The 27,408-nt window shown below is 35.1% G+C and overlaps 1 protein-coding gene across 1 annotated transcript in view; it reads right to left on the bottom strand.

The window, feature by feature from the left end:
- Positions 1 to 27,408, bottom strand: part of rarab (retinoic acid receptor, alpha b) — a 132,214-nt gene that overhangs the window by 78,493 nt on the left and 26,313 nt on the right. Inside the window, exons 2-3 of the mRNA XM_016269022.1 lie at positions 26,404 to 26,475; positions 1,048 to 1,655 (exon numbers count right to left, since the gene is read on the bottom strand). Coding sequence (XP_016124508.1) covers positions 1,048 to 1,216 — 169 coding nt within the window. The 5' untranslated portion in view covers positions 1,217 to 1,655; positions 26,404 to 26,475. The remainder of the gene's footprint in view (positions 1 to 1,047; positions 1,656 to 26,403; positions 26,476 to 27,408) is intronic.

The following is a 27,408-nucleotide window of genomic DNA, read 5'->3' as shown; positions in this document are numbered from 1 at the left end:
GGTCCCATAGCGGTTGTTCAAAAATTAAAACTGGGCTTTAACAGTATTTAATCAAGGGTCTCCTGAGGCATAATATGGTCAGTGGGTGATTTGTAAAGTACACACAGAATTAGCAGCCACCATATTGTCAAGAACAGATTTACATCACTTAATTAAACTGTTGTGAGTGTATATGTAAAAGACCAATCACTGCTACTCAGGAAAAGTTCACCCAAAAATAAAATTCTGTCATCATAAAGAATATTTTATTTGATAGCTGTGTAATCATCTATTCACTATAGAATCCTGAAAAAAAATATCAGTTTCCACAAAAATATTAAGCAGCACAACTGTTTTCAACACTGATAATAATGAGAAATGTTTCTTAAGCAGCAAATCAGGAAATGATTTCTGCAGAATCATGTGACACTGAAGACTGGAGTAATGATGCTGAAAATTTAGCTTTGATATAACAGAAATAAGATACATTTCAAAATGTATTAAAATAGAAAACATCAAATAAATGCAGCCTTGGTGAACAAAATAATTCTTTAAAAAAAGATTTTTAAAAATCTCATTAACTCTCAACTTTTGAGAGGTAATGCATATAGCGCTATAGTTTTTCATCCTTTCTTGTTAGTCCCTGTCACTGAGGCATAAAATAGTAAAACGATAATACTAATAATAATTGTGCAACTGTGAGATAATGTTTAAAACAGGAAGTCACAATTGTGCTATAGGCACATTTTGAGATATAAAATTACTCTGTAGAGTAGCTTGTTTTTTTGTTGTTGTTTTTTTTGGCCTCCATTCTATGAACTACAGTCTGGAGAAAATAAACTATATTTAAAAAATGACATACATTTCATTTTGGGGTGAACTGTTTCTTTAAGGATTTAACTGTGCTGTGCATGATTAGCATCAGGTAACAGGTGTTTATTTAGTATGTACTTCTTGTACTTTTCGCAATAGACCACTATGCGCCATTCTTTACATGTGTGTCACACCTGAAAGCACTGGTTGATGGCAAAACGCAGGAGTTTCACACCAGAAAAGAAGGGTACTCACTTGCAGGAGACGGAGTGCTGTATCCACTGACGGGAAGTCCTGGAAGCGCCGGAGGGGAGAGCCCTCCTAGCATATGAGGAAAGAAGTAAGGGTAGTGCGGCATCGGGAAGCCCCCTAAAGGATTGCCCAGACCTCTGGGGCTGGGGCAGTGGTTGCCGTTTCCAGACATGGCACGCTCAGATACAGCACTGAGTCCCAGACCTCTGTGCAGGCTATCCGTGATGCCGGATGTCTACTTTCCCATCATGAGCTACTTTTGGTAATCCAACTATGAGAGCTTTGTTTGCAATTGTCTGTGCGGGCGCTCGCTACTGTGGCTTGAGACAGAAACAGGTTAATGATTGGTGATCCAGGGTGCGTGTGAGTGATTATGAAGCCATTCAATCACAGTGTACGGCTCACAGGTGTAGCGCTCTTTGTTTCGGTGTTATGTAACTCTCTGGAAAGCAATCCCACAGTTCTCTTAGAATAAAAGTGTGTTGAGGCAGTATATTCCAGTTACTCTTCACAGGATGATGGACTAGGGTGATGTGACGCAAGAGGAAATGAGAAGCAATGCTCCGTAGGTGACAAACTGCTCTCGGGTCAAACCTGTCAGAGCGAGTAACCTATGAAAGACAGAAAAAGAGTGGAAAGGATCAGAGAAGAGGACATTTAGTAGTCAGATGTGTTTGTGTGTGTGCATTTCAAATAATCCTTCTGTATACAGTTGTGACCAGTATATAGATATATAGGCCTAGTCAGTGGATACATTTTCTCTTTTTGTTAATGCATAGTGTACTTTTTCATTTAATTCATTTTGCTGTCATTATATCATACATGCTTTTCCAAATCTTTAAATAATTCCTTGTAAGTACATACTGTGGATTAAATAATCTGTCAGTCTTCATTCCTAAATGAACATGCATAAAGAACATCACATTATTTAATCAAAAATACAATAAAAACAGTAATATAGTGAAATATCATTACAATTTGTAATATTAAATATTATTATATTTAAAAAAAAAAAACAGTTTACTAGAAACTTTAGTTTCACATGATCCTTCAGAAATAATTTTAATACACTGCTCAAGAAACATTTCTTATTATTATCGATGTTGAAAACTGCTGCTTAATATTTTTGTTGAAATGGATCAATTTTTTTCAGGATACTTTGCAATGCATTTATTTGAAATAATATTTTTGCAACAATACATGTCTTTACTGGTACTTTTGATAAATTGAAATCATCCTTGCTGGGAGAAAAAATCTTACTGACCCCAAACTTTTGGACGATAATGTATTTGCTCTTTCAGTACATAAATTAACGTTATTAAATTAATGTCATTTATATACCAATTGATGTCATTTTAACGTCAATAGGAACTAAAGAGTTCACAAAACCATAGAGAACATGTTGTAGTATCATTAGGCACAGTAGTGTTGACTTACACTAATGCTATCACTTGTAACTGCTTTCACATGAAAGTATTTACTTTTCTTGACTGTGAAAAGCATTTACTTGTCACTAACTATGTCACTAATTTCACCATTTAAAAATGAAAATAAAGAAAAAACAATCATTTTCAATGTCACAATTCAATTCAAACCCCATAAGAATTGATTTTTTTTTTTAACACATCATGAGCAGTTTACTGAAAAGCGCACTGCATAGAAACCTCCAGTTCATTTCTATGGGATGCTCTCTAAAACTTGCTTGAGTTAGTAACAAGAGGGTGGAGCTTAGCAAAGGACCAATTCTAATGGCTTTTATTCATGAAGTTCAATGAATCAGTACCACTGAATTTCTCCTAAATCTCCTCAGAAAGGGCTTACAAAATCTGACGACTCATTGGCCACCCTGCTTTCTAGATATCGTTATCAGTACTGGCCATTGAAAACCCTGTAACCCATATTATACAGTGTCATACACCACATACCACACTCAGATTAGATACAATGACTGCTGAACTCTGGTCTTTATAACCATATCGGAATGTGTTCTCCATTCTTACGGTTTCGCTGACAGAAATCTGAAACATCACAATACATCCAGTTTGACATCATACCTCACACAGAGTGTAAATAAACTGATGAATTAGAGAAAGAAAGAGGCAAAGACTGCATTTTAACATTCAGGGCCTGTTTTTGAGCACTGAACCCAGCTTGACAGCGTGGGAAAATGCTGCCAAGGTCTTCCCCAGTGAGCTTGTTAACTGTAGAGTTCCCTTAGGAACACAGAGCAGGATCTTCACACAGACCCACTGTCAGAAACCCTCATTAACACTATCTATCTGGGCATAACCTGGACATGTGAGAGCACGAACTGTGAAGTGGAGGAGGAAAAACACAGTTTGAAGACCCCGTGATGAGCACGCTATTTGTAATCAGTCCGTCTGTCTGCAAGCCTGTCGTGCTTCTTCACCGTCCCACCATCTATCTATCCTTACCGTATCTCACGTCTTTCTGCTCGACTCTACCCATCCATTCTCCAGACTACACAACAGATACGAAAGACTACACAAATAAATCTAATTCAAATATCCTCCCATATGGAATATGGATTATGAATTTCCCCGAAGGCATGCAGAGCGTCACGGGGGTACCGCTCAAAGCAGGAACGAGAAACTGAGAGAAAAAGTAGAAAAAGAAGGCAGCAAGAGGGAGAGATCAAAGCTGAAAAAGAGCAAGTGAAGACACCTTATTGTGCTGCACACGGCTCTCAAATCTCACTCATACATTATTAAACGGCGAACTAAGTAGGTTAAACCCCACTGGTCCCCTTTACATAGCAATGAACTCACTAATTCAAACTAATTCAATGCCAGAGAATGTGTGAAAACGTGTGATAAAGAGAGATTAGAGGACTGTATTTGTGTGAAAGACAGATTGACGGGAATAAAGAAACTAAGATGGAAAAAGAGAGAAAAAAAGAGTGTGAAATGTTTCCATAAGACGGTTAAATTTGTTTTAAGTATTACTTCACTAGAAATCATTAGATTTATGACAAGAAACAAGTACAGTTTGCTTTTAGTCCATGTGTCAGCTTTGGGGCTAATCTCAAAATAAAATAAAATTTAAATCGTTAGCAGATATAATTTTTTCTAGAATTAAATTGTGCCATTGCAATTAGCAAAATTATGGTTAGTGCCTGTGAGGTAAATGAAAGCCAACTGGCTATATAACTAATTAAACTAACTAACTAACTAAATATTTATTTATTTACCTATTTATTTATTTAATGTATGTACTTATAAAAAATAAATTAAAAAAACTATAAACATTTTTTGAAAGAAAGACAATCATTTTATTCAAACCTTACATTTAGCCATCTGACAGAAAGAACATACAATTTAATAGTGATTAATAGTTTGGGGTCAGTAAGAATAAATTAATACTTTCATTAAATTAATAAAAAGTGATGGTAACGACATTTATAGTGTTACAAAAGCTTTCTGTTTCAAATAAATTGTTCTTTTGAACTTTCCATTCATCAAAGAAATCTGAAGAAAAGAAAAAAAAAATTCTGACAGTTTCATCAAAAACATTAAAGGTGCTGTATGTAGGATTGACAACTAGTGGTTGAACTAGGTATTGCAGTCCAAATTCAAAATATTGGAGAGGGTTTTTTTCACCCGGCCCATCCTCCTCAGACTGATGCACACGCAGATTGACAGATTGACGACACAAACAGGAACGAGCACACTTGACGATGAATGAAATGAAATACACTGTGTTTTCCGCCAACTGGCAACCCGGGGTGCCGAAATACAATTGGGTAAACTGGCAGTGGGCGGGTTACACAGACCAAAACTGTAGCATTGTTTTTCAGATAAACAAGTATGTTAACTTAGCATGTTTCTTAAATATCTGCAAACATATGGCATTTTTACGCTTTAGTAGAGTCAAAAACTTACATACAGCACCTTTAAGCACAATTATTGATAATAATAAGAAATATGCAAATCAGCATATTAGAATGATTTCTGAAGGATCATGTGACGCTGAAGACTGGAAAATTCAGCTTTACCATCACAGGAATGAATTAATAAAAAAAGAATTATCTTAAAATACATTCACTTAGGATACAGTTATTTTAAATCGCAATATTACACAATATTACTGTTTTTACCGTTTTTCCGACCCTTTTGAATGGCAGTGTATATGTCATTACTAATCAAACTTCATGTTTCAAGATGAAATGCACCAGCACAGGTAAAAAAAATAAATAAAAAAATCTTCTTGCAAAAACATCTCACTGGATCTTTATGAAACTAATTAACATTTCCATTATCACACAGTTACAATCAAAACACTGACGTGCATAATCGTAGGTGCTTATGATCGCGATAGTGGATAAGGGGCATTTACACACATATACACAAATAATCTGACAATGAAAGTAAGTGTGGGTGAAGGCACACTAGTTCCCATGCAAGTCATACACGCAAGACGTGAAGGTGATGCACAGCTCAGTAAAAACACTGACAAGCACACACTCAGAGTGAGAAACTCATGTTTCATACCAAAACATCAGAAGTGCCCTCTCTTTATGCTCCCATACATTCTGTATATACATACTGCACAATAACAATCAAACATATTAAGCATAATTTGGTGTATGTAATGTATTCTGTATGTTTATGCAGTCCAGTGATGAAATAATTATACATTTCATAAAGTGCATGCTTACGAATTGTCATATGACTATAACTGACCATGAACTTTCAGTTTTTATTTGTGACAAATGCCCTTTTGAAAGAGATATAATCTCCTCTGACTAAATGAGCAAACTTCAAAAAGGTAGTCAAAAATTCACCCTTACTAATTACTTAACCACATGCTATCTATCTGTTTAACATTCCTAATCCTTTTATTACTCATTTCCTTCACAATTTTGTGTTGTTAAAAGTGTTGGAATGAAAATTAACAGTTATTTTATTTTATTTTATATTTTATTAACGGTTTTATAATTAGACCTGAGCGATAAAACGGTATCGATATTTATCGATGGTACACCTTATTGTATACCTACCGCATATTCAGCGCATTTTTAGACCGACAAGTACGACTGTTGCACTCGTGTCTCACAGAAGAGATGTATAGAAAGCCATGCAAAGTTAAAACAGTTTAAACTTTTAGAAAACACGTCACGAATTTGTTGAGGTTTATTCCTTTTCTCATATAGTCTCATATGTTTTTAAATGCAGTCTGTGTGAATGGCGCTTCGGCTCTTTGGATTAAGCCATGCATACATACATGATGCTGTTTTGTTCATAATTGTTTATGCAATTTACGAAATTATATTTGATTTTTATGAGTTAATTTAGATGTAATGCACATTTTTATAGAGTAACTTCCTTGCGTTGACAGTTTAAATGCGCTGCATTATTTTGCTCATTGCACCCTCCTGTGGCCTCAGGAGACAATTGGACCTATACAATAAAGACCTATTTAATCTGCATATAAAACATTAGAAATTAGATATTTGTTTAATTTGTATTGTGTTTGATTGTTAAAACAAAAATATATTTGTTGTTTGTCTCAATAAATTGTGTTAATTATAAATACAGTGGTTAAATAAATAAAAAAATCTATTGCTTTTTGTTTTAAAAAAGGTTATAAAAAAAATTACAATAATTATCGATACCGAATGATATGAAACATTATATCGTTGATAATTTTTTTTGCTATATCGCCCAGCCCTATTTATAATATAAGTGTATTAACCATTTCAAATCAGATTTTATGCTTTCATGATCCACTAAACAAAAGGCTTATGTCAATCAATATTAATCATCTTTCTAAATATGGATACATGCAATGCAAGCACAGATTTATGCACATCATTCATCATGCATGCTCTTCAGCAATGTGCTTTCACAGTCTCATCTTATACATGTTTTAGAGCTTGCCTTAACCAGCACTCAAATGAATCAAATGCAATGTTTTGTGTGTGTGTGTGTGTGTGTGTGTGTGAACACATTTAGGACTTGTATCTGTTGAAATCTGCACATTTGTGTACATGTGTGCATATCAAAACATGCTGGTTGGTTGTCTCTTGGACCATGGAAACTATTTTTGAATGACAACAGGGGACAGAAATGGCATATCTTGAGGCAATGATGAGAATACAGAGACTGAGTCTGTGTGTGAGAGAACAGAAGATCTGGCAGACTGAGGGAAATGTGCAATAACAAAAGGTCAAGGTTCATGGCCTAGGATTCAGGAACCTTGACCTTTGCTATTTCAGCATAACTGGGAGAGACATGTGGACCTACTTTAAGAGCTTACACACACACACACACACACACACACACAGTTTCCTTTTCACTTTCCGTCGTTGCCTGTGGCATTGGTCCATGTCTCACATATTTGTACTAATGAATTACTTAAATGTCAGAGCCAGTAAAACCAACATTTTGTAGCAGTGCTACAGACTGCAACTGTCAACAGTATTTATTGTACATTATCATCCCACACTATAACCCTAATCATCAGAATTACCCATAAAATATACACCCACTGTACACACAGTAAAGCAGAGCTAGAAAATGTACCTTTTATTTTAAGTTGACCTAAAACATGTTCAATATTGTCTATTAAAGGGCATGCGCAGCACTGACCTCATAGGTCATCAGCCCGGAACTGCTTCGGTCTACAACAGTGAGCACAAGCTAGATTAAAGTGATTATTATGTTTTGAATATGGATATTTTTCTTACAAAAACGCATCGATTCGCAACAGAAGGCCTTTGTTCACCCCCCGGAGCCGTGTGAGACACTTTTTTTTATGGATGGGTGCATTTTATTTAACTGCTTTTGGACTGATGCATGCAACACCCGCTGAGTGCCATGAAACAGCTTGAAAGATCAAATTTTATTTAACTCCGAATGGATTCATCTGAAAGAAGAAAGTCATGTACACCTAGGATGACTTGAGGGTGAGTAATTTATTGGCTAAGTTTCATTTTTGGGTGAACTAACCCTTTAAGGATCTTAAAGGAATAGTTCACCCAAAAATGAATATTTTGTGATCATTTACTCACCCTCATGTCGTTGCAAACCTGTATGAGTTTCTTTCTTAAGTTGAACATAAAAGAAGATATTTTGAAAAATGCTGGTAATCAAACAGCTGATGGTCCCCATTAACTTCCACAGTATTTCTTTCCTTACTTTGGAAATCCATGGGGACCAACAACTGTTTGATTCTTCAAAATATACTTATACAGGTTTGGAATGACATGAGGGTGAGTAAATAATGACAAAATTTTTGGGTGAACAATACCTTTAATAAAGTATTTAGGAATTAACAATATCAGTATATACTGTATACTATGGTTCAAACGTCTGGGGTCAATAAGATATTTTCATATTTTTTGAAAGAAGTCTCTATTTTATAAAAAATACAGTAAAAACAGTAATACTGTGGAATATTATTCCAATTTAAAATCTATTTTATAAATATTGAAAACAGGTGTGTTGCTTAATATTTTTGTGGGAAATGTGATTTTTATTTTCATTTCATATTATATCATTTAAATTTCGTTTTTAATTTCTTCTTTTTTTTTTTCACTCATCGGTATTGCCATAGCTTAAAAATAATTATTAGCCAGAACTTTAATATCAGCACTAGGATGCACGAAAATGAAAATTCTGGGCTGAAACTGGATCCGAAAATTCTGGATGCACCTGGCCGAAGACCCAAACTGAAAATGCTTTGTAATAATTATTTATTATTTTACTAAATAATATAAAGTAATTTTGTAAGACTTTTTTAATTTAACTAAATTTTAATGACACTGAATTAAAAAAAAACAAGCAAATAAAACAACCACAAGTAACATAGTAAAATTTAACAGAAAATAAATTCATATTAAATATCAATGTATTATTTTTATTTAGTTCTATGCAACATAATCAGATATAACAGTTTTTTTTGTTTGTTTTTTGCCTAAATAATGCATAGTCCTACAACGCTATTATATTATCAGAGCTTGAGATATGCGCGGCATATATTTTGGCCGTTTTTTCTAGAGATGCACCGATTGCCATTTTCTTGGCCAATTCCGATTTCCGATTTTTTGGAAGTGTGACCTGCCGATACCGATTTTTGCCGATTCCAATTTTCTTTCTAAGAACTATAATTGACAGCATATACAAACAAAAATCTATGCAAATTTCAATGCAAAATTATTTACATAACAAAAGAAATGATTAAACATTACAATTCCCCCAATCTGGACCCAAAAGTTACAGATTTTCTCTCACTTAACTCTCAAAATAAAGTGTTCTGTGACTGGAAAGAAGAAGAAATAGTTAACTTAAAATGAGTTGCTGTATGTAACAAAACAGATGTAATTTCTCATTATGTTTATAAATGATCATTTTCCCCCCTAACCTTATTAAATGTGTCATCTTTCACATCAAATTCTTACTTTTGTTTCAATTAATTCAGTTAGAATAATAAGAAACTGTAGAGTTGTTACCATTCAAATTAAATTAGTATTAACGAACTCTATCTTACCACTGCCGAGGAAACAGAAGCTGCATCTGAAGTGGCATTAGATGCATTTACAGACAGTTTGATGAAGCTGAGGTGCCATAAATGCATTTACACTGCAAAATTTCAAATGCATAACTAATTTTATAAGATTAATGTTTTACATATTTTTTTAAAAACACAAATAAATGTTGAAAAAATGCAATGATACTTTTAAATGTGACTAAACCTTCAGTAGCTGGCGGCAAATGTCTGTTTTAATGAGTGAGTCAATTATTCATTCATTCAACCGATTCATTCAAACAGCTGATTCATTCAGAAACGAGGCAAGTGACTGTCCTTATGAATGGGCCACTGAATCATTGACTTACTGGATTCATTCAAAAACTGGATTCATTCGGTATTGAAACACCGCTGTGTGTTGCTCGGAGACACACAACAGTTCTGCTGTGGCTTTGATTGGAACTATTTTCGTCAGCAAAATTGAGCAAAAAGAGTCAATATTTTGTCTAAAATCAAAGTCACTTAATTTTAACTTTTTGTTTATTGAAATACCATTGTATAAAATCAGTGTCACGTTGCAATCATGTTGATATTGATATTCGGGGAAACATCATGGCCGTATAATGTTGCTTACCTAAATCATATTTTGAAAATATCTTTTTTTTTCTACCGCAGTATGCATCTATAAATTTAGGCAAGTTATTTTGTGTGTGTTGTCTCTCTCACACACTCACTCAGGCTGTGCAAGCCTCATCTGGCACGACATAAATACATTATAAGTCGCCGTTTACACTGAATTCTATTAAAATTTGAATTATTCTCACGCGAAACGACATGTTTACATGCGACATGTGACTGTGACATCATTGCTGGCGCCGCTGGCAATAAAAGGATCGGCACGGAATCGGCAAGACGTGAGACTGACCGGCTGGTCATGCGAAAAATTGAAAAGAGTCAATCGATGCATCTCTAGTTTTTTCTTTCGGCTTAAAACTGAGAATGCCATTTTTGGCTAATAATCTTTGGCGTGCGTCCCTGTTTAGCACATCTCCAAAAGCACTTATTTAGTTGTTTAGTTAGCACGCCTTGGCACCATGAATTTAAACATTAAATTGTTATAGTCATCACATATCTTTCTAGGGTTTCAAAGTATCACTGATAACAGTAACATACAATGTCTGGACCAACTGCTCTCTTGCTACAAACATACCAAAACCACTGGGGAAGAAAACGCCCTTATAAAACACTCCCTTATGTGACCGACATCCAATCCGCACACACATATAGATATGAGAACTCCCTCAATACACGTATGCAACTGCACAGTCAGACGCAAAACTGTGTGTGAGGGGAGGAATATTAGAGTGAAAGTGACACTCTTTCCATGAGAAAACTCCTCTGGGGACACTTAAATGTGCTTCAAGAAACGTCAGGCCAAAAGCCCTTGAAAACAGACCGCACATTAAAGCAAGAGGATCTGGCAACCTTTCAAAAGAAAGAACAGGGTGTGTAAACATACTGCAAGGCAAGTAGAGGGAAAAAAATAAAGGGTACGGCAACCTTCCTGACAGATTTTAAGGAGTAAGTGGTTGGACTGAATCAGCCAATGGAAGTTTAGAGTAAAAATGATTCCTAAAGGATCTGGCCGCTGTCTAGACCACAAACGGAGGGGTTTTTGAATACCGTCCCCAAGGACTTCCTGGACATGGACTGCTGGACTCATTGATTAGCATTTGTTCTAGGCCAGAGGTCAATACATTGTACTTGGCATGGCCATGTCTACCAGCACCACTCTCAGATAAAGTGCAGACACACACACACAGACTCACAAACCCAGAAAGACAGAGAGAGAGAGAGAGAACCGTAAAACACAATTTCCTCTCTGAAATAGAAGGTTGTTTTTTGCTTCAATGTCTTTTTGTTAAAGATGTCTCTGTTCATTAGCATTAGCCATTAGAGAGCCATGAGAGAGAGGGGGAGGTGGGGGAGAAGGGGGGGCCGACAGAGAACGAGAGAGATGATGAAAGTCCATAGCCAAGTAATGGGCTCTATTTCCCCTTCCTCTCGTCCATTAAGACAGCCAAATGAAATGAAGGGAAATGAATTGAGACTGCAGACATGTGGTAAAGGAGACAAGTGGGAGAGAGGGAGGGTTTGAGAGCGAGAGAGGAGAATAGTTTCAAAGGTCATTACTATAGGTATGAGATGAGCAGAGGTAATAAATCTACGCACTAAATGAGGACTATCACCTTTATGAGGGAGAGAGAGCTAAATGCATGTGTACGTCATGCATATAGAGTGCGCCAAGGGAGCGTTTCAATTAGACAGGAAGGCTTGATCTATAGATACACACATGATCGCTATTCACTCCACGCATTTGCAGCCTGTATGTGAGAAGCAGCCCAGTCGTTACAAAAACATGTCACACCATGATTTTTGGACACTTCCATGATGCCAATTCAGGATGCACCAATATTAATATCTGTCTGGAACACATAAGGCGCTAATTATTTTCATGTTAAAGCTGAAAACCGATAACTAATATAGCAGATATACATTTTTTATTTTTATTTTGTCTAAATAAATAAATGAATTAAAAATTGAGGAATCATCTCATTATATGCATTACGAAAATAAATTAAAATAAACAATGAAATTGAATAACAGAATTAAAAAAAAATTTTAAACTGCCAATAACTGATTGAATACCGATATTTTGTGTATCACTTATACTATGGTATTCTTTATGGTATATAGGCCTATAATTTGGTAACAGTATTACATGATTGGATTTATACAAACAGATAAGCCAATAATTATGCTCATGTTATAGCTGATAACAAATAAAAAGTAGATTTTAAAATTCAATACTATTTTGTCTAAATAAAAAATAATTAAATAAAAATATGTTAATTTAGCCATCACAACATTATTATATACAATAAGTAAAACTAAATGTGTATATCTATATATATATATATATATATATACACACACATACATACATACATACACACATTTTGCATTCCTGGTGCAAAATGTGGTAATACTATATTATTCTTATAAGTACCTTATAAATACTGCAGTATCATTTCATGGAAATTTTACATGGCATGTTTAATCAACAAATGTTTCAGACAAAGGGTTCTAGAGACATGAGGATGATTGAATAAAAACTGCATGGGTACCAGGGGTACAAGACAATGGAGAAGCACATCACTCAAGTGGAACTCAAGAATGAATTCTACTTTTATGAAATGAAGCATCTACACACAAGCAGAAACACACACACACACACACACACACACACACACACACCTGGTTTTTGAGAAAAGGTTACCGGCAGGATGGTGTGTGTGTGTTTTATCTGCGGTTGGTCAGTTAGATTAATAGCATCCATTAAAGATAAGAATGTGTCCCAAATTCCAAAGCTCCTATTGTTACGGTCCATATTTACCAGAGGAATGAAGGTCTATATATCCTATAATGAAGACATAAACTTTAAACTGATGCAACTAATACAAAATTTCTGTTTAATGTAATAGATGGTTGCATGTTTCAGGAGAAAGTATATAGGTCCATTATTTAAGACAGAGAGAAGTGATGGATTAGACAGGACAAAATCATACAAAGGATAATGGAAAGAAAATACACTCATTTCCATTTTTTTGTTATGGTCATTGGAACATACATTGTAGTATCAGATAGAGCCTAATTATAAATGTTTGTTTAGATCAAAGGAAGTGAGAGAGAAAGAGACTATACATGCTTAACTTAATGGGTGAATGTGATGATATGTAGCCTACTGCAGGCCATTGAGGATGTAAACTGAGTACATGCTTCAGGGCTCGAAAAATCACTAGCCCAACGTCCCGGGGGTATTGTGTTTTCCAATCGGACTACCAAAATGTATCACCGCCCGACGGGCTATCTTGAACAGTGATATAAAATTCCTTCCTTGATTTGAGTTGTTCAGTAGCTTGTAGGGGTAAAACGGATCATAGCTGATTTTTTGCACGTGTTTCTAAGTTTTGCCAATTTAAACATTCAAGTGTTTTAAACCATTCACGCGCATTCGGAGCTGTGCGCACTTGAGAGCTGCATTTGAGAATGCACGAACACAGAATTGATTCCTCTTTCGCGTATCCTTGCATCTGAATGAACACATACACACAAAATTATCTCAAAATAACTGTCTCGGCAAGTATTCTCGTAAACACAGTCGTTTATGTCTTAAGTGAACGTAAACAGTGGAGAAAGAAATCTCAAGTGCATCATTATATTGAATCCGTGCATTCGGTCTTAAAGGGGCAGCAGCCTTTAACACTAGAACCGCCAAGGGGTAAATTTTACCCGTGGCTGTTTTTAAAACGTACATAAAATATTTTTAATAAAACATTCAAGTCTCCCAGTCACTGACTTTTACTAAAATTGTGTGATTTACAATCCCCTGTTGTTAAAAACTGTTTAGATAAAACCAGACCAAAAAACGGGGCATTTATACCTATAAGCGACCCGCGGGTCAAATTTACCAGCTATAAAATGCCTGTATGTTCGCGCTGTCAATTTCATGCTGCTTATGCTTTAACATCGTACATTGCTAGGCAACACCTTTCACTCACTGAATTAGCGGTTATCAGTTTCATAAATAAAGAAAAAATGAGTAAAAGACGGCGATTTATGAATGCTGAAGAGTTATAAGAAGCACTAAATGCCATGAGCGATGGAGAGTCTGATGGTGGGGAGAGATAAGTAAAGCATCCTGTCGGCTCAGCATCTGATGGCGATCAATGTATCATATTTAGACGTTTTATCCTAATGTTACTCATAATTGTTCAAAATTTGGATTAATTATTTAATTTTTGTTTTGCCATTTCTATCGTTTATTGTTCACTTCTGTGTTGCTATTTATTCTAGTCTGCCTGTTTCCTGAAGAAAAAAAATCCGATCTGATGTAGGCTAATGAATAAAACCTTTTTTTTTAATTACTCGAAGTTTACTGGCGTTCTTCTTGTATAATTCAAATTATAAATTATGTAACTAAACAAATGAATAATTAATTAGGTGAAGCTGTGCGCTTGAATTTGTCATCGCATCATCCTATGCAATGTGGTGAATTATTATTGCTCATTATACTTTTTTGCCCCACTGTATAATAGCCTGTTACACCACCTAAATATGTATTTACTTCCTTCTAATTCTCGTTGTCAGTGCAGGCTTGTTTAGCTTAATATTGACCGTTATGAAAAGTGACTAGTGTAGCCTGCATAAAAAAAGTTTTGAACATAAAACAACAGGACAAAAATATAGTTGATGACTAGACATAATCATTTCATGACTCTGGACACTTCTTTGTGAAGACAGTAGCATAATACAGTGAAATAATATGTTCTTTAGCCATTCAGAAACAGCTTTCATGTGTGTGGGTAAAATTTACCCGCTGGCAGTTTTAGGTATACAGCGACCCCTGGCGGTTCTAGTGTTAAACACCTGCTGTTCCATAAGCGCCACCTGCTGTCAGAGAGTGACATTTGCATCTCATTTACAAAGCTAAAGTCAGACCAATCTGTTTTTGCTTCAAATTTCGAAATTATACAATCTAATTGCATTATAAATAACATGTATTTAGCATCTTTGTTTGGATCGTGATTAAAATGCAGTGGTTGCCTCTGATTTAAAATGGAAAAATCACAGCCAAAGCTTTTTTATATGAAGAGATTTATTTTATTTGTATTACTATTTAATTATTTGATTTTGGATTTGTTTTAAAATTTTAAGTTAGTTTTATTATTTGACATATTTCAATTTCACAAAGAAATGTGCAGCATTTTGTTGGAGAAATAATAAGACGACACCTTTTCATTTATAATTCGTCTTAAATCTCATTTTGTTGAAAAGAAAAATTGTATTGTGAAATCAGTATCGTGAATCGTATCGCATCGTGTGTTGAGTGAATCGTTACATCCCTATATGCTACTAGTTTTTGCTGTGGTATCAAAGAAGTATTCTGTTATTTAAATAATAAAGAACCATATATTTTTTGCTCATCTGCAAAATGATCCGATCTGTTACTCAAAATCTGATATGATAATGCAATATGATCCGAGCCGTTCATGATTTACCCATCCTCAAGTGGTTATTTTTTTTCTTTTCATTTTTGACGGTTTTTTTTCCTGTGTTGAACACAAAAGAAGATATTTTGAAGAATGTTGGTAACCAAACAGTTGCCACTGGCCAATGACTTCTATAGTATGAAAACAATACTATGAAAGTAAACAGCTAGCTGCAGCTGTCTGGTTATCAACATTCTTCAAAAAATCGTATTATGTGTTCAACAGAAGAAAGAAATCATCAGCAGGGCTCGCAAAATCGCTACCAAAATGTATTACCGCCCGATGGGCTATCTTGAACAGTGATATAAAATTCCTTCCTTGATTTGAGTTGTTCAGTAGCTTGTAGGGGTAAAACGGATCATAGCTGATTTTTTGCACGTGCTTCTAAGTCTTGCCGATTTAAACATTCAAGTGTTTTAAACCATTCACGCGCATTCGGAGCGGCGCGCACTCATTCAAAGCGCACACAGAGAGCCGCGTTTCAGACAGTGCGCGTACACATAATCGATTCCTCTTTAGCATATCCTTGCATCTGAATGAACACATACACACAATTATCTCAAAATAACGTTCTCGGCAAGTATTCTTGTAAACACAGTGGGTTATGTCTTAAGTGAACGTAAACAGTGGAGAAAGAAATCTCAAGTGCATCATTATATTGGATCCGTGCATTCGGTCTTAAAGGGGCAGCAGCCTATAAATATGGGCTGTTCCATAAGCGCCACCTGCTGTCAGAGAGTGACATTTGCATCTCATTTACAAAGCTAAAGTCAGACCAATCTGTTTTTGCTTCAAATTTCGAAATTATACAATCTAATTGCATTATAAATAACATGTATTTAGCATCTTTGTTTGGATCGTGATTAAAATGCAGTGGTTGCCTCTGATTTAAAATGGAAAAATCACAGCCAAAGCTTGTTTATATGAAGAGATTTATTTTATTTGTATTATTATTTAATTATTTGATTTTGGATTTGTTTTAAAATTTTAAGTTAGTTTTATTATTTGACATATTTCAATTTCACAAAGAAATGTGCAGCATTTTGTTGGAGAAATAATAAAAGGACACCTTTTCATTTATAATTCGTCTTAAATCTCATTTTGTTGAAAAGAAAAATTGTATTGTGAAATCAGTATCGTGAATCGTATCGCATCGTGTGTTGAGTGAATCGTTACATCCCTATATGCTACTAGTTTTTGCTGTGGTATCAAAGAAGGATTCTGTTATTTAAATAATAAAGAACCATATATTTTTTGCTCATCTGCAAAATGATCCGATCTGTTACTCAAAATCTGATATGATAATGCAATATGATCCGAGCCGTTGGTTTTGTGATCTGTTGCACCCCTACTCTCTTGACTCTTGAAAAAAAGCAATCACTGAAGTTTTTAATCATGCTGATTTGTCCGCAGTGAAGTTCAGCCAATGTTTTTATTCGGGCTACTTAAATTCATTTTGGGCTACCAAAATCTGAAGAATGTCTGCCCGAAGTGCTACCAGCGATTTAGAAATTTTGTGAGCCCTGTGCTTCTATGGTAACCAAAACTTTTGTCTTTACACATTGTTTCTGTCTCTTAGGCCCATTTTCCTGTGATCTCCCACCTAGACTGTTTCCTAGAAACCCAAGCGTGTCCTCTTGTTACTAGGTGATCTTTTTTAAAGGTCTTTCCATTTGTGTCCATCAAGAACACTGTGTGTTGACATCTCTTTTTTGCTTTTTCTCTTCTTACAAAGTCAGCCATGGCACACATAATCCTATTACTGAGGGGCTTGAAAATCAGGCCGCCAGGACACAGAAAATGAGAGAGAGAGAGGGAAACTGGCTACAAGGAGGCATGCTGAGCTCTTATTGCACACAAAATAAGGCAGAAACCAAATTCTTGACCTCATGCCCCAACTACACAAATTATCACCTTCCTCATTTTGCAAACCGGCAGAAAAATGTCAACCTAAAATGAATCTAATCCACTGAAGTGCCTCCTTCTATCTAGATAAATCCCCAGAAAGTGCAAACCATGCTGCATGAAATGAGCCAGTGGAACAAACAAGAGCAAGCTGAACATGACCTGCAGTCCTTGCACAGAGATGAAAAATGGGTGCACATTGAGAAAAAGGAATTTATTTACAAATAAACATTCTGCAATTCAAAATATCTTATAGTTCACACACAAAAAAAAGAACATTTGGTCATCATTTACTTACCCTCATGTCATTCGAAAGGCTTATGTTTCTTCCAAAAACAGAGAATGTTGAATATCAGAATGCTGAGACTGGTGATAAAATGGTAACAAAAGCATTTCTGAAGTCATACAAAGGTTTTGTTTTTGCCGAAGACACTCATTCACATGTGTGTACTAATATTCAAAGGTTTGGGATAATTAAGATTTGAAAGAACTTTCTTATGATCACCAAGGCTGCATTAAATTGCTAAAAATACAGTAAAACTGTAATATTGTCACAATCTGAAAAACAGTTTTGTATTTTAATAAACTGTAATTTATTTCTGTGATGACAAAGGTGAATTTTCCATTATCCCAGTCTTCAGTGTCACATTCTATAACGCTGATGTGCTGCTCAAGAAAAAATTAATTAAATCAATGCTGAAAATATTTGTGCTGCTTTTTGTGGATATTGTGATTTTTTTTTTCAGGATTCTTTGATGAACAGAAAGTGTAACAGAATATTATTTATTTGAAACAGAAATATTTTGCAACATTTTAATTTTAAAATGTTAAAAATATTAATTTTAATTAAAAAACAAATCTGTTAAACTTTAGAGCGGTGGTGTATTTACAAAAATGCTAAGACATGTAATACCAGGTTTAATGATGCCAAGTGTCATTTTTTGTGATTTTTTTTTTCAGGATTCTTTGATGAACAGAAAGTGTAACAGAATATTATTTATTTGAAACAGAAATATTTTGCAACATTTTAATTTTAAAATGTTAAAAATATTAATTTTAATAAAAAAAAAATCTGTTAAACTTTAGAGCGGTGGTGTATTTACAAAAATGCTAAGACATGTAATACCAGGTTTAATGATGCCAAGTGTCATTTCTTCCATTGCATCTTGTAACATGAAATTTAAATGTGCACATTTTGAAACTGCATGCATAAGATTTGAGAGTTATAGCAAAGGGGAAGACTATCACTAAATAATGACTTTTTCAATAAAATTTCAGTCTTTTCCTCACAAAAAGCTGTGAAATGAAGACTTGGAACAGCAAATAAATTGTTTTTGGAGCTTGTGAGCCCTTGGTCACCATTCACTGTCAATATATGAAAAAGAATGTCATGAACATCTCCTTCAATAGTCTATGTGGAAACAAATTCACGCAGGTTTAGAACAATATGAGGGTGAATAAATGATGGCGGAATTTTCAATTTTAGCTAAACAAGCCCTTTAATATTCCTTTAATGTGTGTGCAATGTTTATGAATTCCTTGGCCATGTAAACACTGTGTATCATGCCAAAAAAAAACTATTTTTGCATACAGAATCATAAACAACAGAAAGATAGAGAAAAAGAAAAGAAAAGATGGTCTCAGAACCTCAGTGAAATCTTCAGTGAGAGAAAAGCCACCATGAAAAGATAAGAGGACTGGCAGAGAGAAATGAGGACGTTGGTCTGCGAAAGAGAGAGGGATAGAAAAGAAAGAGAAAGAGAGAGAGATACATGACACAGATGTCTACTCACACTGTAAGGAATAAGGGTGTCTTCTGTTGGAGGGTGATGGGCTCATGCAAATGGCTTTTACCCCACCGAACGATATTGGATTCTGGGAAACCCATCTGTTTCGTGGCGCCCACACCAGAGAATAATACGAGGAAGACGGCGCTGGAGGAGGGTGGAAGGGGCCAGGGCAGAGTGGGGGAAGGCAGATGATAGATAGCAGTCTGAGTTTTAATCAGCACTGCGCCTCTAGCGCTTTCTGCCCGCCGCACCGAGGCTTATCCGTCAAGCGGCTCACATGACCCTAACTGAGGAGAGAGGAACTCTTTCCCCTTGTGCATACCTCACCTCCCTCCTCCCTTCAGCAGAGAGAGAGAGAGACGGAGGAATATCTTCTCACACCATCTCGCCGAAACCACACTAAAGGGCACCGACGTGCAGAGTTTCAGCATGGAGGGTCGAACTGTTTCACCTTATCTCAAAATTACACAGGAAACAGATTGTACTGCGAGCGCTGAAGTGCCTGAGTGAAAATTCTTCTTTTTATCAATCTGTTTTTGAGATGAGACCGGGGAAAATTATCTTAAGTGAGGATGGACTCAATAAAGTCATCCTGATTAGCATTGGAAAGCTAATTAAAAACAAGTGAAAAGCAGAGCTGTACGCCTCCGTTGGCACAAGAAACAGCATCATCTATCACAGCAGCGGGCCCAATAGCAATGAAAGCCATATCTCTGGGTTAGGTAGATGAAACGGTGGGCTGAGTCTGGCGTAACAAAGGCATATCATTTCACATGACTGATACAGCTATAAGGCTTTAATATGGTTTGGAACGCTTCTCCCCCTAATGATGCTATTACCAGCAATAACCAAACCCCCTCCGATGGCTTTGGCGCAAACAGCATGCCGCCTCATAAACCAAGTCTACAAATCTTAACCCTTTCACGCTTTAGAAGATATCTGGATGACAAACACGGCTGTTTTGAGAGAATTTGAGAGGAAAAATGCACAATATTCCACGTGCCCTAAAGACTTTAGCAGAATCCAAAAAGTAACACATTTTCAAACACTAAATATTGATATAGATGAGCTTTGACTTGCCAGTTGGTCTGTTACTTTTCTTTGCAAAATAAAGCAAATAGAAAAATACAAAAAAGCAATACAACAAACAGCCAAAAATAGATACATTTTCCTTCATTTTAATATTGATTTGATGCACTCATGTCAAACACATAAGCATACATGGGTTGAAATACCACTCTTTAAAACTATTTTAAATATTATGACACCAAGAGGATATTAAATTATTTATAATATTTACAAAAAATAGACGCAGCAACAGCCAATATGCTGTCTAAAATGTAAGTCTCTTGATAGTAAATTATTCTTTATTGAACTGTTGTATAAAATCAAAATCACATGTCAATAACAAACAACATATTTTTCTTAAATATAAACGTGTGTATTTATATATACATAATAAATATACACAGTACACACTCATATATTATGTAAACAAAAACTTTTATTTTGGATGCGATGAATTGCATCAAAAAAAAACAAGACAAAAACTGTAAATATGACTAAATACATGGTTAAACACTGTACATAGCTTGCCTGCTTATCATACTGAAGACCGGTATAACTATCATCAAGGCTTGACCAAGTATTACGACTCCAATGAATGTCGACCGCAACCACAAAACAATAAAACACCATATCACGTCTTGTTAACCATAAATTCAGTTCCCAAACCGTATAAATGCAACAATCCCTACATACATTAGTGCTGTCAAACGATTAATCGCATCCAAAATAAAAGTTTTTGTTTACATAATATATGTGTGTTCTGTGTATATTTATTATGTATAAATAAATACACACACATACGGTATATTTTCAAAATATTTACACATATTTACATGTATATATTTATATTCATATAATTTATATTATATATAAATATATTTAATATAAAAACAACATATTTTTCTTAAATATAAACGTGTGTATTTATATATACATAATAAATATACACAGTACACACTCATATATTATGTAAACAAAAACTTTTATTTTGGATGCGATGAATTGCATAAAAAAAAAAACAAGACAAAAACTGTAAATATGACTAAATACATGGTTAAACACTGTACATAGCTTGCCTGCTTATCATACTGAAGACCGGTATAACTATCATCAAGGCTTGACCAAGTATTACGACTCCAATGAATGTCGACCGCAACCACAAAACAATAAAACACCATATCAATCCCTGCAACAATCCCTACAAATCGCAGAACACGCATCACAGAGTGAGCTTCCTACACTCTAAAAAAAGATGGTTCTTTAAAGGTTCTTTACATGCAGTAATGGTTTTATTTAGAACCATAGCTTTCATGCTATAGAGTTTAGAGTTCTTTTTTCCCGCCCTTTTGTTTTTTTGAATCTGTAACTGACAAAGCTCCTCATTACTGATTTTCTGGAGTTCAGAAAATCCAACTACACAGACTGCCAACACACTCTCAACAGGTAAATGTTTTCATTCTTAAAATTTAAATACAAATGTAACTTTAAAAATGTAACTGGTTTCCAAACAAACATGTTCTTATCTCTTTTTTTAGGCCACATATAAGTGCGTGCAGCTCTGCTAAGCTGTGGAAACTTCTCCAAGTAAAAGAGACAATGAATTTATAATTCATATTGTTCGATTTTTTTCATTATTACTTGGGTTTATGTATAAACATACCCAGTCACAAAAAATATTAAAACTATCCCATGAAAATCTTTTTTCTTTTAAAGATTGTGAAGGGCTCACAAACTGTAAATTTGTGCTTTTGGCCTTCATAAACATAATTGTTTTTACATAAACACATGGACACACTATAACTCTAAACTCAATTGTGTATTTCAGATGTATCACATCCCACAACCTCAACATCTGCAGAGAAAAACCGCTACATAATCACACCAAAATGATGGACTTTAAGGCATCATATTGATTGGATTATGATTGTTTCACTGAAAGTTGGTCTTCATCACATCTATTTTTTGTTCTTATTTTGTGTTTTACTTCTTTATGTATTTATTCATGTTCAATGTCATTTGTCATTCATTAATGTATTAAGGTAATAACTGTTGTTAAGAGCACTGACATAATTCACACAACATGCTGCTGTTGTGGTTATTGTTGTTGTTTTACTGTAAAACCCTAATCGAGGCTACACTCTAAGATGGCTCATTACTGATTTTCTGGAGCTCAGCCATCCAAATACACAGACTGTCAACACACTCACAACAGGTAAATGATTTCTTTCTTAAAATGTCTATAAATTATGAATTTCAAATGCTAATTGGTTTCCTATGTCTTTTCTCTTTTTAGTTTAAGAGAACATCCAAGTGTGACCAGCTCTATTCAGTTAAGGATACTCTCCTCTTTTTCACTAAGTAAGTAACAAAGATATTACATTTTTGGTCAATTTTGTTAGATATTTTTTATTACTAGGGTTTATGCATAAACATGCCAAGCTATCCCTTGACTTTACTTTTCCTTTTAATATTGTGAAGTGCTCACATACTACTTTTGGCCTTCATAAACATTTGTTTTCACATAAACAAATGAAAGGAGACACATTGTATATCTAAACTCAATTGTGCTTTTCAGATGCTACAACCTCATCATCTGCAGAGAGAAACTGCCATTCGATCACACCAAAATACAGATAATGATGAACTTAGAGGTATTATAGAGAATTGTGAAGATAATTCACTGGAGCTTGGTCTTCAATACACTATTTTATTTTGTTTTGTTTGATTTCTTTAAGCATTTATTTATGTTCAATGCCCATTGTCACTCATTAATGTATTCTGCTATTAACTGTTGTTAGAACACTGTCATTTTTGCTACAATTTCATGTCATCAAAAAAAGTACCTAATTGACACATTGTTGTTGATTTTATGTAAAACCCTAATAGACACTTCAAGATATTATAAGACCAGGCAGATAGAGGGGTAAAAAATAATATTAATAAATAATGTATACAAATAATACTAATATTAATGATATTCACATTCTGTGTGTGTGTGTTCACTGCTGTGTGTGTGCACTTTGGATGGGATAAATGCAGAGCACTAATTCCTAGTATGGGTCACCATACTTGGCCACATGTCACGTCACTTTCACTTTCAATCAATAAATTGGGGAAAAAAAGTAACTCAGATATGATCTTGTAAATTAAAAAGAAATGCGTTACTTTACTAGTTACTTGAAAAAAGTAATCTGATTACGTAACTTGCATTACTTGTAATGCGTTACCCCCAACACTGCCAATAAGGTCCTATATAGTATTTTCAAATCATGGTTCTATACGGAACCCTATTAAAAAGGTTCTAGTTAGCACTAAAAAGGGGTTCTACTATTGTTACAAGCCGAAGAACCCTTTTCTGGTACTGTTTAGAACCATTTTTCTTAAAAGTGTAAATTTATGTCAGCCAGCTATTACGTGCCAAAACAAGCCTCCATCACACAATCCTTCATTACGACAGCCCATAGCATCATCATATTATCCCCGATGAAATCCCTGGTGTCTGATAGAAAACGATCGCTCGTGTCAGATACTGAAAATGGCAGAAAGCTGCAGCCTGCTTTTTGATTCTGGGCTCAAAGTAGAACAAGTGTGCCTGCCAGCGCTGTCATTACCCTCGGCTTCAATTAACATCAAACGAATATCACAACTAAAATAGGCTGGTTTAAAGAAGCCAGCAGCAACCGAGCAGAGCGGGTGCACATTAAAGCGTTTACTATACATGCAAACAAGCTATAGGGGGAGAGATCCACTTGTTTGCCAGATCGTATGCATGAAAGGACACACACTGACAAGAATGAGCGATGTTTTCACAACCAAATGAGGAGGGAGGTCTCGCTATTTCGAGTGGGCCGGAAGAGACAGTCAGCGTGCCGCATTGCACGGACGGCGTGCGGTTCTCCTGGCATCGCTTAGTCTTAGAAGCTTTTCTCATAACGGCACTCGCTTGATTTTGAGCAACGACAACAAGTCTCTCTACGTTTTTTCATATTACTCCTCTCAGCGTGCATGAGATGTCTTTTTCAAGTGCAGCTACTTCAAAGCGAGGACGAGAGTCCCAGTGGGAACGAGGAGGAAGTAGAGAAGATAACATTGAAGTGTAGATCCTCTGTAGATCCGCGCGGGGAACCGCTCTGAGATGAGAAACCACATGTTTTCCTTTCTTATAAAGGATGTAAACTACATGCTAATGAGCGAAAGAGACAATGAATAATTTGCGATGTTTTTTAGGAGCTGACAAGGCATTGTGGGGTCATTACGCTCCTTTTGATGTGAATCTGGTTTGCTTTTTGTTATCGAGAACTAATTAAATGGCTTGTGAATTGCACCGGAGATGTGTTGAGAGAACTAGGAGTAACTAAAAATATGATGCATTCATAAATCCTTCTTGGAAACATAAGTATAGTGAAGTGCAATTAAAAAGTTAAAGTGATAGTCAGTTCAAACCTCTGAGACTTTCTTTCTTCTGCAGAACACGAGAACTGTTTTTATCCATACATTGAAAGTCAATGGGGACCAAAACAACACTGGACACAACTGACTGTCATTGTATGGGGAAAATAAATAAATAAATAAATACGGGAGTAATATTTAAAAAAATATATATTTTGTGTTTAACTCGAGAAAGAAAGTACGTTTAATCAACATCGTGAGCCTACAAACATGAACTAAAAAGGCTGCAAACAACTTGCTGCTGTTTCCTTATAGTTTAGTCACAGGATTTCTACAGGTTTTTACGAAGATACATTTAAGATTTTTAAGACATTTTATGACATTTGTATTGCCAGTCTTGTACATACCATTTTATATCTATCTTTATGTCTGTAAAGAAAATGTAAGGAATAAATTGAATGGAATATATTATGTAAAAAAAAAAAATCTTTAAGGCTTAAATATCTCTGCTCCCAACCAATATAATATAGAAATAACCTTTACTGTACTTTCTGATCACGCTGCAGAAACAAAGTTCTTTCTCAGTATTTTTGTCTTGTTTTCTAGTGAAGAAGATAAAAATTCTTTAAAAATCCAGATACATTTACTTGAGAAGCAAAATGTCCTAAAACAAGAAGTCTTGTTTTATGAGAAGTTGATCAAAATTAAGTAAGTTTATCATTAAAACATGAACATATATCTGCCCATGGGCTCAGGATAATCAACTTCATTCAAAGAGAAAACACATTTTCATACCCCACTGACAGAAATTGAACAACTAAGAAAGTTTATGCTTTCAAAAAAACATCTAAGAGAACATTTCTGTAAATGTATCTTGATTTAAGGATGTTTAGATACTTGTATTGGAGAACAAAACAAAAATACTGAGGAAGACATTATTATTTGCAGTGCATGTAGCATTTAATGCCATGACTTTATGAATTTCAGACATTCTGCTCTGATTTCAAACCTTTTTAGGTCTGTGGAAGGGTGAATTAAGACTTTTTAAGACTTGCAGAAACCCTGAGCCAATAATTTACAAAGTGAAAAACTGCACAAAAGCTTCTTGGCATCAAGCATAAACAAAGCACAAAATCACTTTGCATTTTTATAACTGTTCAATACTTGCACTGCATTCAAACACAACTGTGGTCACTTTAAATATTGGTATTTTTTTTACTTGGCAGGGACACGTCTCAACCATCCATACCCAATTCTACGTCTAAAGCCATCTTAGTTCAGTTTTAGGAAGACTTGTATCCATTTTAGCGTTCTGCATCTGTGCTAACAGAGCTGTGCTGTGTGGTAAGAGTGATGTGATTTATTGTGATGGATTTTGGAGGAGGGAAACAGGCTCCACATGAAGCTCATATCCTGGTTGGCGTTCGAAACGCTCTTTAAGATGCTACAATCTGATTAGAAGCTACATGGAAATAAAATATGACATGCATCCATTTTCTGTGCTCTTTTTTTGACGCCTACCTCATTTATTCTGCATTTCTCCTGCTGTTGTATCCTTTAAGAAGAGGCCAAATAAAACAGCCTTAATGACTGAGTAGAGTTACCTGCTGCTGGATTTCTCCGTCTTAAATCTCTTCAGACAGCCAGAGGAACAGCACCACACCAGAGAGAAACATCTGAAAGAGAAAAAGAGAACAGGATTTAGAGGTTTAGGGCCCCGAGTACAGAAACGAGAGGATATTCTCTCTGCTCCAGACACCTACACTAATTGAAACTGACATAGATATTTCATTTTTTATTCTTTCAGGAAGAGGCTTTGACTGAAAAGGGAAGTAGCATATGACACATAAGATTGACAAGCATAACGACACTGCCATATAAAAATCAAACCTAACAAATCAATTCAGTATCGCTCATGATATTACAATAAAGTGTGTAAATGTATTCAAAACTGCTATATGTTGTGATCTTTTCCTTATTTTTACTTAAATGTTTTGCACAATTTTATTCTTTGCTTATTCGTCATTTGAATTTCAGTGGTGGAAATAACTGAGCTTTCAATAAGAACTGCAGTAAATCTACTTTTTTCAAAAACATTAATGTGAAAAATAACTCAAAATATAAATTATTGGCATGAGAATATTGTAAGGTAAAAATAAATCAAATTAAAGGCTAAAAATAACATCACCTACCCTTTTCCCACCGCCCTCAGTGTCAATCTATGGCACATTTATTAAACATTAGATGCATTACTAAATATTTCATTCATGGACTTCAAAGGTTCCTGCTCCTGACAAAGAATACTCCAGTGAAGTCACTTAAAATAATCTCTTGTCATCTTGTGACGGGCTTTGTGATTTCTAAAGGAAGTGACAACAAAGAGTCACGTGTTTCTCACAGTTTGAAGGTCTTGATTCATGGATTACTGAAGCTTATTTTAGAGGTCAAACTCATCAGGGGGATTGCAGCTACACATCTGATATATAGGAGGAGAGATGGAAGAGTGCGATTTTTCTTACTCTGACAATTCCTGTCTCATCATGTGCTCATGCTTATTTTGTTTGAACGTTTAGCAAGAAAAATGTGACAGTGAAAGGTAGTGCATGCAT

This window comes from Sinocyclocheilus grahami, unplaced genomic scaffold, assembly GCF_001515645.1.
Source record: "Sinocyclocheilus grahami isolate Dianchi unplaced genomic scaffold, SAMN03320097.WGS_v1.1 scaffold49.1, whole genome shotgun sequence".
Lineage (NCBI taxonomy): Eukaryota > Metazoa > Chordata > Actinopteri > Cypriniformes > Cyprinidae > Sinocyclocheilus > Sinocyclocheilus grahami.
Note: the sequence above shows the minus strand (reverse complement) of the source record. Positions and strands in the feature narration are given on the sequence as shown.